Source organism: Sphaeramia orbicularis, chromosome 12, assembly GCF_902148855.1.
Source record: "Sphaeramia orbicularis chromosome 12, fSphaOr1.1, whole genome shotgun sequence".
NCBI lineage: Eukaryota > Metazoa > Chordata > Actinopteri > Kurtiformes > Apogonidae > Sphaeramia > Sphaeramia orbicularis.
In genome coordinates, this window is record NC_043968.1 from 58503113 (window position 1) to 58523690 (window position 20578).

General features: G+C 37.4%; 1 protein-coding gene across 1 annotated transcript in view; it reads left to right on the forward strand.

The window, feature by feature from the left end:
• tmtc1 (transmembrane O-mannosyltransferase targeting cadherins 1) overlaps positions 1–20578 on the forward strand; it is a 264439-nt gene that overhangs the window by 180230 nt on the left and 63631 nt on the right. Inside the window, exon 9 of the mRNA XM_030149448.1 lies at positions 19281–19448. Coding sequence (XP_030005308.1) covers positions 19281–19448 — 168 coding nt within the window. The remainder of the gene's footprint in view (positions 1–19280; positions 19449–20578) is intronic.

The following is a 20578-nucleotide window of genomic DNA, read 5'->3' on the forward strand; positions in this document are numbered from 1 at the left end:
GCAGGATTAGAAGTGATTTCCATGCAGACAGCTCTTTGAGCCCTGCAGGGGGGAGAAGTGCCGGTTGGAGGGATTATTAACAAACATCTCCCAACTAATGAAACAGCTCTGTCCTATACAGCTCCATCAGCTACAGAAAGGAGATTATAACAGTGCACCAGAAGAACCTGAAAACAGAAGAACATCTGAGCATCTCATTGTGTTTCTGTGCTGAAATAGTTTGAGTATTCGGCTCATCAGCCTTGAAGCAGAAGAATGACGAGGGAAGTCTGCTGTGAAGGAAATCATTTAGGTGGAAAAACAACACAACTCAGGGCAGAAGATGGAGGAGACAGATCACTGCTGTTACGGTTCAGTGGGACAGAGCTGCTGAATCACACTAAATACATCCCCTATAATACACCCAAGCACAGTGTACAGTCTGTCCATTGGTTTCCCTTAAGTGCATTCCTGAGAACACTCTACATTCACATATGACCTATACTTTTACCTCTGCAAGGAGAGTCGGCTAGCTTCATTGATTTTTATAAAACCCAACCTTAACTTCTTTCAAGTACAAGACTGGAGTCAAATTCACCTCTTATCTCAACATAGTCCATTGTTTTTCAACCTTGGGGTCGGGACCCCGTGTGGGGTTGCCTGGAATTCAAATGGGGTTGCCTGAAATTGTTAGTAATTGATAAAAATAAAAAAATAAAAAAACAACAACAAAAAAAAATTACTAATAAAAAATATATGGTGAGTTGAGAGAGACTATCACAATATATAAAGACAAACTGTGAAGCTGAAACTGAAGCACTGTGGTACTGTTTATCTTTCAAATGTTCATTGTGGTCAGTTTCAGATGCTGCAGCTCTGTCATAATTCATAGTTCGACTTGTTGTTTGTTCAGTATTAATTGTCAGCCTTATAAATCCAAGCTGGACTGACTGTACATATCCTGACCAAGGAAAATAAAATTCTCACTTTGTGCAGTAATCTACACCTGGCTTTTCTGCCTCCGTCCATAATAATATACATTATATAGACTAAATGTGGTCTAAAATGAACATTTATTTACAACATAGTGTAGCAAACTATTACATGATTAAAAACAAATTAATTTTAGCAAAAAAAAAACTCTCTGTTTTGAATGTCTGGGGTCGTCAGAATTTTGTGATGTTAAAATGGGGTCAAGAGCCAAAAAAGTTTGGGAACCACTGTATTATCAAGGCCTTATATGGATATTACTGTTATGCAATGGATAGAGTTTTTTTTTTTTTTTTTTTAATATATTATTGTCATGCAATGGACAGTTATTTTTTGTTTTTTCATATGGGTATTATTGTCATGGAATGGACAGAGTATATTTTTGGTTTTTTATATGGGTAAGGTTATGAATTGGACATAGTTTATCTTTGATAAGTATATTACTGCCAAGAAATGACTATTTTTGTGCATTATTATGAAACGGATAGTGTACTTTTGTTTTTGATACATGTATTGTCATAAAAAGGACAGAGTTTATTTTTGTTTTTGATATGTGCACTATTACTGCTATGAAAAGGACAGAGTTTACTTTAATGTGAAATGCTGCTGCAGAGTGGACTATCCTTGATATGGACAGCAATTTTGTGTTTCGTGCATAGTCAGAATTTAGTCTGATATGTGAGGATTTTTGAGTTATTTAGGGAATCTGACATAGGAATTTAGGGTAGGTGAAGGATGGGGTAAGGGGGCTGGAGATTACAAATTAAACTTCATCCTGCTCCTTTTCGAATTTTTGACTTTCTGTCATATAATTCTTTTGTTGTTTGATTTTAACCCTTTCATGCATGAATTGTGGGAACCTTAGTCAAGATTTTTTTTCTTCAGTGTTTTTATTCCTCCTTAGGCATGAAAAAAACAATGCGATCGAGTTTTTTTTTCTATGGAGTTACAAAAATATCCATGCATTTAATATTTGAAGTAAAGAAATGTGTTTAAAACCCAATATCAGAAAGTGATATGAAAACAATGAAATAAAAACATTTTTAATGCTGCTAATCTGATGTCTTCTCACATTTTAACATATTCTAATGCTAGTAATTACACACTTCATGGAGATAATATGCAAAAAAAAAAAACCTTGTCTGACAAATAACAATTGATTTACACTTAAACATGTTACTGCAGATCAGGTTTATCAAGAACAGCAAAGTTACAGTAATAGTATGAATGTCAGTGTATGGGATGGTGAGTAAGTGTTCACTGTGTTGGCTGATATGGAACTAAAACAACAAAACCCATTAATATACAAGAGAACAGCTGGAGAATAACTGTCCACTGTAGTGACCTATGCATGAAAGGGTTAATGCAATATTTTGAATAAACAAAACAAAACCTGTGCATTTGAACAATGCAGTTTGTTTCCAATTTCAGTTTTGTTTCAGGTCAGACAGTAAAGTAACAAGGCTGACGTAATGTGTCAGTTTTATTTTACAGACGGACATGTATCTGTCATGTGCAGGAACAAGCAAACACATATTACTATTCAATGTGTTGTTTCTTCTTCTTCTTCTTCTTCTTCTTCTTCTTCTTCTTCTTCTTCTTCTTCTTCTTCTCCTTCTTCTTCTCCTTCTCCTTCACCAGTTTCACCACAGCAGTCGCATGAGAAAACCTGCACAAAGCCTCACATCATGTGAAAAATTAGGTAATAAATGTGCTATTACTTATAAAAAAATATTTAAAAAATAAGGAAAAACAACAACAGCAAAAAATCCCACTTATAGTGACATGATCAAACCCATTCCTCTTTGGAGCCACATTACTTCATGTTCCAACATAGAGACATGGTTGAACCTTTAAATGGGTTGCAAGACTTAAGTATTTGATATTATCAGTCAGTGCATAGATTTTTAATACAGTATTTAAAAACTGCATTTTTTTCCCACAAACATTTCTGATTTGTGAGTGGAGACAGGCTGTTGAACATATTAAAACTTTTCTTTCCAAACCTTTTTACAACCAGTCAACTATATTTACCATAAATATTATAACCTTTGCCACTTTTCTTAAAAGTCTGGACTATTAAAGTCCCAAAGTAACAGGAGTTTCCTTCAGCCACAGTGAATGAAAATAACTGCATTAGAAACAGATTCAGCAAATAAATTCTGACTGACTGTAATTAAATCTGTGTGCATTAGAGGACCAGTGCAGAAACTGCATACTTCACTGAACACAAGAAATAAACAAACAGAGAGTGGATGGAAACAAAATGCAACCATGTATGGAGAACTGTTCAGAGGACAAAGTTAAAACCTGTTTCATATCTTTGGACAAAGTGAATAGCATTGTGCAGTTCCTCTTCTGGAGGTGATCAGCATACAGTTGTGATTATTATAACATATTGTAACTTATTATAACTGGATCCGTGGATGCAGGAGTCATGTATTTATACCCTTTGAATGTCAGGTTAGTGGTGACTATGAGGTCACTTTATCTCAAGTCATATCATCATCCTATTAATGAAAAATGTTATCAGACATTGCAGATTTTCCACATATGGTGCAGGCCAAATTATGACAGTTTTCCTGAAATTGGATTTGAAATATCTCAGTATATCACCTTGCGTAGAGTATTGAAATATATTGAATAGTAACACCTTCATTTTGATCGACGGCATCATCATCGCCAGATTGTACCTCATATGTTATACACGTTATCTATCTGACACACATTTACAGATTAACCTTTATTTAACCAGGAAAAAAGACTTGTTGAGATTAAAAGAGTGTCTTGGTCAAGACAGCAGCAGCAGAAGTTACAGGAAATAGAAATTCCAGGCATACATCCACACTAAACATGTACATAAATCACATAATGACACACAGTTCTAAAACCATACATAAAACACCGCACTAAAAACGTGCACATAAATTTAAAAAGTATTAAATGTATACAACAATGTTCCTTAAAAGCATCTCAAAGCAGAACCTGATTGAATCAATTAGAAAACATCTACATCCAGATTTACCCTTTTCCCATTCATTTAAAATGACTTTGATAAACACAGTAATGTTATTATAATGTAATGTTCATGTTATTATCCTAAAAGAAGAAGAAGAATCAATGAAGCCAGTGTTAACTTGTGTGTGCAGCATTTTAATGTACGTTCCATGCCACTTGTCTATTCTCTGATACTGAAGCATAATCTCATTTTCTGCAATATTGATTTAAATGCTGTTGAGTTTCTGTGTTAGGACTAGACTTCTACATGCACACGCACACACACACACACACACACACACATCTGTACTGTCAGAGGCCATGTATTCAACTCCATCTGTACATTTTTCTGTTTGACATTAAAGGTGCCCTGCCACACAAAGCCGTTTTTACTTCTATTTTTTGAAATATGTTAGGTCCATTTGTGTTATGTAGAGAATTTGAAAGTGAACCTCTACCTCCTCTGTCTGCTGTTGCCACTGAAAAGAAATAAGTGGAGAAATCAGGCCAATTAGAAAAGCTGGTCAGTGTGACGTGTTAATGCCTGAGCTCATTACTATTCATGGGTCGTCTGGGTGAGACCACGCCCACAGAATTTGTCTAGCTCAGTAGTTGCTTTTCCATTGTATATCTGTGCAAAATTTTACCAATATTTACTAAAATCTCCGAAAAAACAGAAGTGCGTAATGTTGGTTTTTCCATTAAATCACAAATGCGATGATTTGTTTATTTATTATCATGAGATGACACGAGAAGTCGTTCCATAAACATGGCGACGATCATAAATATCGTGTTCATTTACAGATATATTCATTATTATTATATATTACCCCTTTATCTCGTACTAAATTAAAAAATGATTTGGTTTCCTGGTGTGTCCACACATACCACGCCATGTTTCTTTTAAAATTATTCTTCTTCGCTTGTTGTAACGTCCGTCAACATTGGTTTTTTGGGGGGGGGGTTTTATTAAGGTGACTCTAGTTGCGGAAAAAGTCTTTCCATTGCAGTTGTGCCTGATATACTATTTGCACAATGCCAGAAAAATCACCTCTTGTCACCGCAAGAACTTTTAATCGGAAAACAAGAGCTTTGGCGAAATTATCATTTTTCCATTTGGTACATTTTTATGCGCAAGTTATATTCATGCAATTTGAGGGTCAATGGAAAAACGACTAGTGACAGTTTTCATATACAGCAACCTGAGGCACTGTAAAGGGGGGGGCGGGGGTGAACATGACAAATTCGTGGAGCTCAGGATTCCCGGGGGGACCCATAGAGCAGTGGAAGGGGTCCAGTGGACACAGGTTAGAAGTTATGAAAATTGCAAGTAAGGTCCGCCCTACAAGAGAGGTAAAGAAGCCGGACGTTCAAAGCATGTTAAGTTTCACTTTCGTTTTCCGCCAGTTCTTCTACTTGTTGCACAGGCCAGAGTAAAGGATGCTCATTGGCTAGCTGTTAGCCAATCAGAGTCAAACAGATTAGTACGCTGAATATTCATGAGAACTGGCACAAATCGAGCTGAGTCTTCCAGCCGGCTTTCTATACCATGTTACGTTCACAATGTAAATATGTAAATACTTGAAAAAAAAATTATACTTAAAATTGTATACTTTTAAGAACGTTTATTTCTACCTGCCTTTTCTTTTGCACTGGTGTGTTGCATATTGCTGCTGTGTACTGTTAAATTTCCCCATGGTGGGATCAATAAAGTCTTATCTTATCTTAGAATGGCTTGAAACTGGATAACCAAGGCATTTTGAGTCCATGGTAGAACTTCAGACGTTACCACAAAAGTAAGATTGTCAGTGTTTATGTGTTGAATTCTGTTTGTTTTGTGTGTGTGTGTGTGTGTGTGTGTGTGTGTGCGCATGTGTGTGTGTGCGTGTGCAGTATTTGTTTTTTCCCTCGTCTTTTCACCTTCACTCTGCTGCTGTGAAGGCCGGTCATCAGCTGCACAAAGCATCCATTCTCTCTGTCAAATACATCATTCAATGTGTTTTCACTCGCTAACCCAGCTCAATAAACTGCAGTGCAAATTTTACTCCTCAGATAATAAAAAAACACACCACTATTCACCTCGATCAAGCTTAAAGGAATACACCAGTGAAAGCCTCAGATTGGTGACAAATACAAAGAAATGCCTGAATAAGAAAGAAACATAATGCATGCAAATGCTTCCAAACACATCAGTTTACTAAATGGGATTATCAAGGATTTAACAGAGGAGAATCATACGGTACAGCCTTCAGAATATGTTTAGAGAATCTGCTTTCCTGACCTTCAGTAAACCTTTTAAATGAATATCCCATGGGACTTCGCTGTTCCAGTGGAATTCACAAGGGTGAGAGAAACGAAGAATCTCAGTGTCACTGCAGCTACGAGAATAACTTTAGATCAGAGCTGTACATTACAGCTGGTTCAGAAAGTCACAGATAAACTAGTCATTAAATCATTATTTCCCGATGAGTTTGTTTAATAAATAGGGTCTATTGCTGCCCAAGATGTGATGGTGGAACTTGATGCGACGTGTATCACAGGTTTGAAGAATTACATGATTGGAGAAAATACAATTAATATGCAAAAGCAATATGATAACCAGCTGATTCTTACATTTACATTTACATTTTACATTTATGCATTTGGCAGACGCTTTTTTCCAAAGTGACTTACAGGGGAAAACCAATCTAATCACTCAATCAATCAAATTTTATTTATATAGTGCCAAATCAAAACAAAAGTTATCTCATGACACTTTACATATAGAGTTGGTCAAAACCAGACTCTGAGCCAATTAACAGAAACCCAACAGAATCCTCCAGGAGCAAACACTAGTGACTGGTGACAGTGACGAGGAAAAACTTCCCTTTAACAGCAGAAACCTGGAGCAGACCCAGACTCCTGGAAGATGGCCGTCTGCCTTGACCAGTTGGGGTTAAAGAGAGAGGGTAAAGAAAGAGAAAAAGAGAGAGTGATAGAGATAGAGACTGGGGGAGAAGGGAGGAGTAGGGGGAGACACATGGATGCAGTTGAGGATAAGTGAGTGATGACAATGAAGGCTGGAGAGAGGCAGGACCACTGCAGCAGGTCCAGAGATAATCCTGGGAAAGCCTGTGATGATCCTGGGAAAACCTTATTAGAATATTTAAAATGGAATGTCTGAAAGTGCTAGGACAGGAGGTGCTCTCAGAAGAGCTGGGTCTTCAGCAGCTTCTTGAAGATAGGCAGGGACGCCTCTGTTCTCGTAGTGTTCGGTAGAACGTTCCACCAACGTGGAACGAGCCATGACAAGAGCCTGGATTGTCTTGTACAAGGTTTGGGGACCACCAGACAACGTTCCCCAGATGAACGGAGTGGTCATGGGGCAACATAAGTTTTTATGAGTGATTCTTTATCATATATCAACACTTAAGTCAATATACTTCATCATATATCAAAAATCAGATAATATATGTGTAAGTGTAACCACATATTTATGTCCCTGTATACATTTACAAACATGTTTTGGATTCTTGAAGGTAAAAAAGAGATTTTTATGGTAAATATCTGTTTCTCAAACTACAGTGTAAAACCTTTTTTTGTATATACACTATGACAGAAATATTTAAATTATATAAAGAACAAATCAGAAAGGGAAAGATAAATCCCTCCAAAGACCGTTAAAAGGATGTTCATACAAAATGGTGCTTTTTAAGCCATTTACTAGACTAAAAATAAAACAATTTGCTGTAGAGATGTGTTTTTGTTCTGTTTGACATTTTGCCGTCCTTTTTAACTGTGGTGAACCTAACCTACCTTAACCTAACCACTTACCTCTGCTACTCTGAACCATTGTCTAAATTTATTATCATCCACAAACTAAAAGAGGGAAACATAAGTTCACCATTTTGTTTTGCCACAGGATAAAACTTATCCTCAGCAAAAAAAAAAAGAAATACTTTGCACCTCCTGTCCATTGATAAAAACTTCACAGAATTTTATTAGTATGAGGTATTTTATGGAGTTGTTTAATGAAATGCCAAGTGTGAATTGTGAATTTAAGTTTAGCTACATCTTTTATTGTTTGTGTTAAAATGTAGGTTGAATAGAGGACTTTAGTTGTGACACATGGGTAAATGAATTAAACATGTCGCCCTGGTTCAACTACAGAGCTTCTGTAATATTATTTCATATCACTTAGGCTACATTCAGACTGCAGGTCTTAATGCACAATTCGGATCTTTGGGTGAAATCTAATTTTTTTGTGTGCTTGTTCATATTACACATTAAATGCGACTTTTATCAGTTTTAAGTGTGAACTGAATGTGACCCTGAAGTGACCCACATGCACAAAAGAGGTTCTGACGTAATACGTGACCACACAGGCAGGCACTGTGTTTACTGAAGTAAATATGTTTTTCCCACTGCTCCGCCTCCTGGGATGCAGAATTGTGACGTTTGTCACATTTCAATGACCCAAAGGTTGAATAAATGCGATCTGACCGTTCAAACTGAAGTCACATTGTAAAATATCAGATATGTATCAGATTTAGGACCACATATGAAAGTGGCCTGGGTCAGAGTTGAAAAAATCTAATTTGTGCTGTTCAAACTATCTTTACCAGATTGGATACAGGTCATATATGGCCAAAAAATATCGGATTTGGGCCACATTTGCCTGCAGTCTGAACATAGCCTTAGTTATACTTTAGTAGAAGTAGACTGTAAAACCTTCAGTTATGTTAGCAACAAACTGGTTAAACATCCCAGAGTATTTAACACTATGAGCAAGCAAATGAAGGTAATGGACCCCTGAAGAGTTTACAGAAATAAACTTTTCTGGTGCATTGTGGTAAATGAGACAGGGTTCCACTCCTTCATCTGGTCAGTGTGTTGGCATTATATAGATGTGTGACAGAAATGCACTGATTTCAGAGGAGCTGTTTATAAAACGGTGTCTTACATTAAACACACATTAGGGTTTTGTTAAGAGATGGAGGCAGCTGCTTTGACATTTTATCAGCAGAAAAAGCCCTGTAATATAGTTTTATTCACATTAGTGAAACACATTTAATTCTAAGTAGGTAACCGCAGTATAATTAAACATTAAAGCTGTAGGAGACCAATTTTTCATCAAATCTGTCAAACCTCAGTCATATCCTCAGTATCACGAATCTGTAAGTCTTTCTGTGATTACCAGGGCCAGATTAACACTTCATTGTACCCTGGGCAACAATATTCAAGGGCCCCATCATCACAACCCCAGGATCCCTATAATCTGGCAAAATACAGAATAAGTTCCAGGAATATATGTAAATATACCCCAAACTTCAATATCTAACTATCATCAAATGCATTTTGATGTACAAATGTGTAAATGCTCGTAGAACTACAAGTGCACCACTATAGCCTCTTGTCAAGGCCACTCACTTGCATATGATGATATCAAAACAAAACACATTAGCATCAGTATAATCTAAAATTGATCCACTACATTAGAAAGAGAGGGAAGTGTCCTCCATTTTCACAAAAAATAAATAAGAAACCATTTCCAAAGTATCCAGTATTTATTTAAGAACACTTTTTGCCAACACAAATGTATTGAATCATCAGAAAAAGCCCACAGACAAAACACAAACATCATCTGACAGACTCAGATATGAATTTTAACTCTTTCCCTGCCAGAGCATTTTCCATTGAGTTGGTAGCCAGCGCCAGCCTTTTTGGTCATTTTCACTAATCTTTGGAGGCTGACTGAAAATGTTGTGTTAGGAGTATGTGAACACTGAATACATCAAAAGAAAGAACAGAACTTCAACTTTTAAACACAAAAGACGATTTTATTCTATCTTCATTCGTTCGTGAGATATGAATATTTGAATATTGGTCATTTTCAGGAAAAAAATGAATTTAGAGCAAAAAACTGAGAAAATTGAATTTTTTTGAAGACATTGATTTTCAAGATAAAACTGATTTCCTATTTACATTTTTGACTCTTTCTTCTTTACCAACAGTAACACTGTATTCAAAATCACAAAATAAAATAATTATAACAACAATAATAATAATAACAAACAGCTCTAAGATATCCCATCATTCCACAAAATGTTAGAGGAATCCACACCAAACTTTAGACCAAACATCTTCTAAAGCACCAGGTTCCTTCTAAACTTTACACTTTGGCATACATCAGTTATAAGTAACAACATATTAGTTTAGCTTTTTGATATGAACACTTCAATATTCCTCATTTTCAAGAAAAAAAGAAACAAATTCACTATACTGTAGATTTCTGGCCTTTGCTTGGCTGTACCACATCCTTGTTGGACCAGCTGCTGTGTTTGATCTGTAAATAATTATATGGACATGTAGTTATTTATCTTTGCATGAATATATGTATTTATTTATTTATTTCATACAAAAGCTAAATCAAACAGTGTCTTACCTGTGTCCCCACTGACATTATGGAGCTGAACCACATCTGTGTCCTCAGTCTGAATCTGAACTCACTCTAACAGATGAACACTAGCTGTCCTTTATCTTTTCCCACGTCTGGTTGTCTGTCTTCTCCTTGAATGTCCCCTAGAAATGATGTCTCTTCTCTCTTCCTCCTGTCTGTCATTTTTTTCTGTGTCGCTCCGTGACCCCCCCCCCCCCCATCTCCGTGTCGGACCTGAGCCGATCCGTGTTTCCCGTGTTCCGTCTCCCTCACCTTCTGTTTCTCCGTTCCTATCTCTAAATGGTTCTTCTGTAGCTCCATCACATATTGAACTGTCAGACTCTGTCTCCATAATCATCTTTAAGGCTTTTGAACCTGTGTGCGGTTCCTGCACAGTCTGCATTTCCTCATTCAGTGACTGCCGCTGGGTGCGTTGCCATGGGATACGGAGACTCCAGTGCGAGAACGTTAAACCCGGTCCGTCATTTTTCCGAAAAAACGGCTTAACTGTCTGTTTTTGGACTAAGGAAAGTATTTCACATGATCCGCAACAGCTTCAACTAAAGTATAACAGTGAAAACACAGAGTGACGGAAAATCTCGTCATTGGCGAAGAAAGAGTTAAACAGAAATCCACTTGTCACCTCAGAATTCAACAAGAGAGTTAAAGTAAGTGCAATGTAAACATCGTTTTGATTCGCGTACGTATGTCGCATAGTTCTTGACGTCTCACATCCCGCTCAGTGCACGCACGTTGATTTGCGTCACAGATGATTTGCTTTTTGGACTGACCAATGAGGAGAGGGTCTCAGCTCACGGTCACAGACAGCAGGAGCAGGGTTTCTGTGCAGTGAAATAGCTCCGGACAGCGGACAGTTTCATTTATAAGCAAAAGATAACCAGATATTTTCGTTATGCCCGAGCTACCCAGGGCCCTTCAGACATCGCGGGCCCCTGGGCAATTGCCCAGTTGCCCATATGGTTAATCCGGGCTTGGTGATTACTCACCTGAATCTCTTGCGTCACGGTAAACAATTTCGAAGTGCCATCCACCATAAACAAACAAATTTGTTTACAAACAGCCAGTAGGTCACTCAGGCATCTTTGGAATTTTGTCGTGACGTGCATTGTGGGAAACGGAGGTGCGCGCAGCCGCCTGGTAGCAGTAGCTGCTACAGACATGATGCAGAAACAGCAGGAGCTCCCTTCCCTCTATGCATTCCTCCTGCCATTTCCACATTTCAGCCATTTCCACATCATGTTTGTTGCTTTTTCATGCCACTGCCAGGCAGCTGCGCGAACCTCTGTTTCCCACAATGCACGTCGAAACAAAATTCTGAAGATGCCCAAGTTACCTGCCTGCTCTGTTTGTAAACACATGGTTTGTTTATGGTGGATGACACTTCGAAATTGTTCACTGTGAGGGAAGAGATTCAGGTGAGTAACCACAGAAAGACTTTGTGATACTGAGAATATGACTGAGATTTTACAGATCTGATGAAAAACTGGTCACTGAAGTCTTGGCAACCAAATAAAAAATTTGACTTTGTGCATTTCCACAAATCTTATATATGTACGATGATGAACTTATTACCTCCGGCAAGCAATGGCGTCGGGAATGTTTTCATCAGGGTTTGTCTGTCTGTCTGACTGTTTGTTTGTTTGTCTATCAGCAAGATAACTCAAAAAGTTATGGACAGATGTGGATGAAATTTTCAGGAAATGTTGACACTGGCACAAGGAACAAATGATTAAATTTTGGTGGTGACTGGGGGTGGGGGCTGATCTGCCTTGGCGGAGGTCTCACTCTCTGAGTGCTTTTCTAGTTAGAACATGTAACAGATCTGAAAATACTGGCTTTTTTGTCTCAGAAACCTGATTTTATTTTATAATGTTCATGAAACCTGCAGATGAAGTGAATCCAACTGTTTTTACCCATTTTTAACTTTGTTTTCTTTATGATCAGGATAGACCTCATACAGTCAACAGAATCAAACAGCTGTGTCTGAATACTCACCATCACCATCAGTTTAACCACGATCACACCTGACAATGATCACACAGGGAATTTGGATTCTTCTGTGAACGAAAATGACTGTGTGACATTAACAGTGAAATAGACATAACTTTATTTTTGTAAGGAAACTGACCTAAACATCTTAATGATGGTTCTATTCTATGGTTCGTAGAGAATAATTACAGACTAACCATGTAGATATTTCATTCATTTTATGGCCAGTTAAAACACACACACACACACACACACACACACATACATGAAACTTCTTAAATATCCCAAGTATTCCTTTTATTTTGGCCACCACTGTATAATCTCATGTTTCTGAACCAAATATACCTATCGAAATTTCTAGATGTATTTGGTTTTCCGCCATAGACAATAGATGGGTGATGCAGATTGTGGATTTTAAAAATCCAACACTTTGCTGACACACATTAGCATCTGATCCCAACTCCTGTAAGTTTGTATGTAATACAATTTAAGAAAATTACTTTGGTTTAGATGAAAAAAAGATTGTGGTTTAGTTGGAGGTTTTTTAGCCACATTTTATTACCTCCGCCAAGGAGGTTATGTTTTTGCCAGGGTTTGTTTGTTTGTCTGTTTGTTTGTTTGTTTGTTTGTCTGTCCGTTAGTGTGCAACATAACTAAAAAAGTTATGGACAGATTTGGATGAAATTTTCAGGGTTTGTTGGAAATGGGATAAGGAAGAAATGATTAAATTTTGGTGGTGATCGGGGGTGGGGGGGCCCACAGGGGGGGGCCACTGATCAGCCTTGGCGGAGGTCTGCGCTCTCCGAGTGCTTCTAGTTTATTTATTTATTTGTTTATTTTTATTAGTGGTTGCTTTTCCTAATTGTAAGTGTTTTTAGTGTCTTCATACCATAAACATAATTAATTTACAATAAAACCACAATATCAGTCAGGATTAAAGCGCTGTGGTCGATTAAAACACTGCATATCTTGAAATGTCAATATTTGCATATCTGTGATTGGTAGAAACAGTGACAAATGTATCATATATTGAATAAAGTCAGAGACTGAAACTGAATATTGAATATTCAGTATAATGTGTGTCAACACAATACAAAAATAGTCCTACTTATTTTAACCTATTATAATGAGAAATGTTTGAATTTGTTGTTTTTACTAAGTTATGTCTGTTGGGTTTTCATCATTTTGTGTGACGGCTGTAGTTAAATACCACCTTAAACAATGTGGTAAACATCCAAAAAGAATACACACAAAATAGTCAGTATAGGAGTATTCTGTTAGCAACTAAGAGGACATAATTAATATTTACGTTAGCGTTTGAATAATTACGGTCTGTTTCAACAGCTGCTCTTTTATGCTGAAATCAGCCTCCATTTTTTTTTTTTTTCCTACTTTTTATCACTTATTTCTCCTCATTCTGCCTGTTTCCATGTTTCCTTACAACCCCTTTCTTTCCACTTTAAGTACCTCATCACTGCAAAATTCAATAAAGCATCTTCGATATCACAATAGATTTTTATCCCTGCAGTAGATGGCATTTGTTTTGGATAAAGACTTTATGTGTCAAAAAGAAACACATTTGTCAAGTAAATTATAGCACAGACTTGCCTCATCTGAATGACCATTTGTTTGTGTCATGCCAGATATTCTCATAACACTGACAAGGGGCTGACAAACAGAACAGTTCGTCTGTGCACCTGTTTTGGTTTTGTCTGGGCAGAGATGCTTGTATTTTTCAGACAGAGATGCTTATTATTTCCATTAAGGGAAAGGCATCACGTCACATTTTGTTCTTGTTTGACTGAATAATCTAATGCAGGTAAAATGAATTGACTCTTTTCATGGCTTAATATTTCATAACACATCAGAAATCAATTGTCAGATAAACACAAACATACTGCGTGTTCCGTCTCACTTTAACATTTCCTGTGAAATCACTTAGTTTTAATGGGATTAGCACAACCTGTGGATTTACACGAGAAGGCTAATTAAATCTGCACTGTGTCATTGCATAGAATCCAGTTTTAAATTATATCATTGCTGTGTGAAATACTGCATGTCCATAAATATATTGTGCTTTTTTGCACATCAGTCAGCTTTTTTAAAAGATTTGCTGTTTATATTCTGAGATAATTGGAAGAGCAGCAGTGACAACTCACCAAATCCTGTTTCCCTCGGGTACCTTTAAAATTTCAGTATTGTATTGTATAAGAACTTGCCCACTGAATAAATAAGGACATAGAAGACATTGAGGTGTTGAAATATGGAGAACAGCAGCAGCGCTGAAGGATGTAAATGCATATATTTTATAGTAACTGTATATTTTCCATCATTAGAACCAGTTGCCTTTGTAGGTATGCTGAATAATCACATTTATTCATCTATTTTCTTCAGATCCCCATGAGTTATTACCACAATATCTACTATTCTTCCTTGATTCCACACAAAAATAAGTCACTCAGACATTACTGACAACAGCCAACATCAAATAAAAAAAGTGCAATATTTACTTCATACACCAATTAAAATCACAAAAACACATGAAACACGTTCAACCATTGCATTACATGATAATTACCACTAATAAATAAACTTCTAAGTGTAGGCCAGGGGTCTGCAACCTTTATTATCAAAAGAGCCATTTTGCCCCCTCTTCCACCAAAAAAAAAAAAAAAAAAAAAGTCTGGAGCCGCAAAAAACAACAGAGCTTATAAACTTTTAAAAGTTTTAATCTTTTTTTTTTTTTTTTTTTTTTTTTTTTTTACATTTTATCTGTTACAACCACAGAATACAGCAAACAGAAGTGCTGTGTGGAATCAATTCTGGAGTATGATTACTCTAAAAGTACAGAGTAAAAGTATTTCATAGTATTTGTGCTAATAGTATATGAAGTACTAATACCAAAAATACCAAATTCATGAGGTACTAATTGGAAAAATTAATTTTATTTATCATTGAATTTAGTCTTAAAGCCTATTTCAGATGAAAAAACAAACACTTTTGGAGCTTGGAAGGTGATTTTTCAGTATGATTACCCCAAAAGTACACAGTAAAAGTAGTTCATAGTATTTGTGCTAATAGTATATGAAGTACTAATACCAAAAATACCAAATTCAAGTGGTACATTTTGGAAAAATTAATTTGAAAAGAACCTTTGTGGTCATCACCTGTTGTTGGTTCACCTGTCATTCACACTGAATCTTTTAGAGACAGACATAACTGTATGTATGATGTTGAACTGCAGGAAGAAGAAAAACCAATGAACAGGTTCCCTTTACTGTGCCTATACTGTTATTATCAGGACATTTCTATCAGTAGCACCATCTTCTCATATCCTCTCTATGCTATCTTCTCAGAAAACACATTAGAGCGGTCATATTTGGCCTTTTTTAAATGGAATTATTCATTTTCAAGCATTTCCCTGTGGTCCACATAAACTGTAAATGCTATGCTTGGGTCTGAATTCTTCATTAATTCAACTCCACAGGTCCATCTTCAACCCTATTTCTGAGTAATGACACCAGAAAGGTCGTTTTGAGCGCTGGCCCTTTAAATGCAAATGGTCTACTTCACGCCCCACCCCCTCCAGGTTGTTGATCGTGCTGCTCTGTCCCGTTCAGACATCTTTGTAGTTTTCAAGATGCAGTATACTGGTCTAGGGATACCAAAAAGTTGTGGGAAATTATAATTTATAAGAATGTATAATTAATAATGGCAACAACGGCAAACTGTAGCCTTCAGCCTTATAGGTATGAGCCAGAGTCTGACCTGGAGCACAAGGACAGCAAAGAAGAACCTGTAGAACCACAACTTCAAATGAATGGATTTTTTATGGCAATGACTACTGCCACAGTACTGAGGTGAAAATATTGGTTTGTCTATTGCCACAGACCAATCAAATGTTAGCATTTGTACTAAAGCCAATCACAGTTACTGTTACATGAACTCATTAGCCTGTTTTGTTTTGTTTTTGTTTTTTGTTTTTTGTTTTGCTCATTCACCTCTTGTTGCCACAGTACTGTGGTGATACGTGGTGTATACTTCAGTTCATTCTTTTGTGCATTTTGCTACCACAGTACTGTGGCAATTGATGGAAGAAACGACAAATTATTGATAGTATATAGTATAGGGTAGGAGTTTTTGTTCTAAATACGCTATATGTTGTTTTATGGTGTTCTTTGCTCTGGAGGCTGGAGAAGGTGGGTGGAGCTACATGTTAGATGCAGAGGTGTGGTGAGTGACTTCAGTTCAATTTCAGTTCTGTGTCAGTTGAGTGCTGTGGTCCTGTGGAATTCTGCACTCTGAACATTGTCCCAGTGGCTGATTTATATCAATGTCAGATTTTTTTAAAAACCCACCCCAACCCCCTCTGTTAGCGAGTGAACTAAGTATCTGCTGTGTCTCAGTCTGACCTGTTCGCTATGATTGCCTTGGTACTTTTTCAGGATATAAGTTCCCAGTCTAGACATGATATAACAAGGGCGCTAATTGGCTCTGTGGTAATAGACAAACTGATATTTCATGCCACAGTACTGTGTCAACAGCCACTTCGGTTTTTTATTGTCTATAATAAAATAATGTTACACAAAATGCAAGAAGGCTAACAGTCACTTATCCAATATACTAATTACTAGCTCTGATACTCTGTGTGTTTCCAAGTCGTTAAATGACAGCAGAGTACAAAAAAACCACCTAAAGTTTCAGTCTTACATCTATAGGCTCAGTGCTATCGCCACCAGAATGTTAATTGCTGTCATGTAAACACATATCACTAGCTGTGTAAAATACAATTCACAGTCATTTTAGCATTAATTGTAACTTAGCACTTACTTGTCTGCACCATTGCTGTAGACAGTTGGAACTAGCCCCTCGATTAAATGTAGCTAGTTTTAAGGCAAATCCCTCTATATTCCCTGAGGTTGCTAAAACACTCGCCTTCAAAGTGGTTAGCGCAGACAAAAAGTGATTTTCCCATAGCTGTAGGGATATTCCCACGAAAAATACAATTCACCCAGGCCCTTCTTATGGGTTCAGAGGCTGGCGGTCGCTGTAGTGACTTGTGTTCGTTAATACAACCAACAACTGAACATTTTAGGTAATCAGCTTGAAGTTTGGACACATTTTCAGTATGGACTACAACTGCTGCTGCTTACAAACAAATATGGCGTACTCGGAGAAATATTCTTTGGAAGTTTTGACCTTATATGTGCAAATGTCGTGACGTAACTAGTTATAGACGGAGCAAATTAAGAAGGAACTAGAAGCACTCGGAGAGCGCAGACCTCCACCAAGGCTGATCAGTGGCCCCCCCCGTGGGCCCCCCCACCACCAAAATTTAATCATTTCTTCCTTATCCCATTTCCAACAAACCCTGAAAATTTCATCCAAATCTGTCCATAACTTTTTGAGTTATGTTGCACACTAACGGACAGACAAACAAACAAACAGACAGACAAACAAACAAACCCTGGCAAAAACATAACCTCCTTGGCGGAGGTAATTATCCTCTCAATTTTTGCCGCAATGAATATAAAGATAGCTTTGCTGCACCTGGTGGGTTCACATTCAAACTTTTTGAGCTAATAGGATCCAAATACACAAAAAAATGCATCAAAGACTAATAAAAGTGGGTTTAGTAAAATATGACCCCATTAAAAGTGTGGGTATTTTATGTATTTTTCAAGTTAAGTTCATCAGATCATACCTCATTCATAAACTTTGTCTCCTAATGGATAGACACTGATCAGCCATAACATTATAACCAACGAAGAGACGTTTTAATTATATTGATAATTACATTACAATGACACCTTTCACTGGGTTGGATATATTAGGCAGCAAGTGAACAATCCTTGAACCAGCAAAATGAGCGACATGAGGATCTGATTGACTTTGACCAGGTCCATATTGTAACAGTGATGACTGGGTCAGAACATCTCCACAACTGCAGGTCTTGTTGGGTGTTCCTGGTCTGCAGTGTTTAGTACTGACACAAAAAAGGATATCACAGTTTCAGGAACCCTTGAGCATCTGTGGGAGGTGCTTTACAAATAAATCTGACCTGTGAGTGCTCAAAGTAAATTAAAATTCTGTATATTATTATATCAAAAATAAGAAATGTACTTTTTCAATGAAATGCATCATTAAATGAAATGCATCATTAACTGAACATAAAAACAAGCATCTAAAACCACTGCTGTTTGTCAAACTGCACTTATTTCAGGAGGAGGGTTGGCTGATATGCCACTCTCTCTGCTGCTTTTACGTCTTTGTGCATGTTCCTTCCTTTAACTCTAGTGTAACTCCATCTTCTTATAGACTCTCTGATCTTTCATCGCGTCTTTCATCCTCGTCTTTCCAGCTTATCTTCATCTGGTGACTTTGTCCTCTTTTCTCCCACTCTGAGCTCCTCTAATCTTCACTCCTTTTCCTATCTCACTTTCTAAGTCATGCGAATCTAAGCCTTCCTTGATATTCTTTCTCTGTTTCCTCTCTTCCCTCTGCTCTTCCTTTCGTCCTTCTTGCTGTTCCTTCGAGGCACACTATTTCAATGAATCTGCACTCGGATGGAAACTGCGCAGTAGTGTGGAAGGAATAAAAACAACTCCACTTGCCTTAAGCCATGTCACATAGCAGCGACGTGCACTCTAGTGTACATGTGTGGTCCAGGTTAGAGGAAGTGGTCGACGTGTTGTGGTTTCACTAAAAGCCACTGTAGTCGCCTGCTGTGAAAACCTAAGCACCCATGGGATTTAAAGTGATTTGGGAGAAGGGATCCTGCAGGGGGGGTGTTAATGGATGTTACGCTGGTGTAAAGTAAAGCTAAAGACGACAGAATTAGATCTCAGATAACATCTTCTCCTTTTATCCCCTCTCTCTGTTCCAGTATGGGATACTGTATCCTGGTGGCTCATGGTCTGGGTCGCTTGTGTTCGGTTTTGGGCCGTTGGGGAACCACCGTCCTCAGCGTGTCCATGCTCCTGCTGCTCCTGCTCTTCTCCTGGAAAACTGTTCTGCAGAACCACGTCTGGCTCTCCAGGGAGGCCCTTTTCCGGTAAGAGGAGATAAAACACACTAATGCTCTTTTCAACGCTTTGGATTTATGGCAGATGTACACACTAAGGTACAACCTACCGGCTCATTTATTCATCTTTAGGTTGTTTTCTTCTATTAAAACCAGGAAACAAAGATGCACACTCATGCAATAGTAATCCATCTCAATCGTCACTTCTGTTCCATTTAGAATGTGTTTTTCTATTTTCCTTTTGCAATCACTCCTTTGCACATATTTACACATTCATACAGTTTGTCCTTTATACTTATTATCAACATACATTTTGTGAATATTGATGTTATTACCTCCACCAAGGAACAGTGGAGGTAATGATTGTATTTTTGGTGGTGATTGAGTGCTTTTCTAGTTATTTTAGACAGCTGCGTTATGTTTATTGTGCTCATTTTATTCCTCCTGAGATCCAGGAAGGTAAAAGTTTGGGCTTATTTACATTAAATAATTGCTGTTGTTAGCTTACTGACTGATAGGCCGTAAGCTATTGTTGTCATGTGGCGTCCGGCGGCATCTGTCGTCCGTTACAAAATTTTCAATCGTCTTCTTCCCCGAAACTACAATTCCGATTGACTTCAAACTTGGTATACAGCTTCTTTATGATGATGTCAACAAAAGTTAGTGAAATTATTTGGATCCGGATCTGATTCTGGATTTGGTGCGACTTTGAAAACTTTTCCCATTATAAGAGATAGGAAGTGGATCGATACAATAACTCAGTAAATATAAATGATATCCAGTGTAAATTTCTACAGTCCAGCCCTGATGGGGAGATGACCAAAACATAATGTCCACATGCTGATCAGGATCTTCTTCTGGATCCGGGAACTTACGGAAAATTTAACATGGGCTCTTATGGGGAAAAAATTTCAATCGTCTTCTTCTCCGAAACTACAGTTCTGATTGACTTCAAACTTGGTATACAGCTTCTGTATGATGATGTCAACACAAGGTATTGAAATTATTTCCATCCGGATCTGATTCTGGATTTGGTGTAACTTTGAAGAATTTTCCCATTATAAGAGATAGGAAGTGGATTGATCCAATAAATCAGCAGGTATCAATGATATCAAGTTGGAATTTGAATTTTTTTACAGATCTGATTGGAATATGACCAA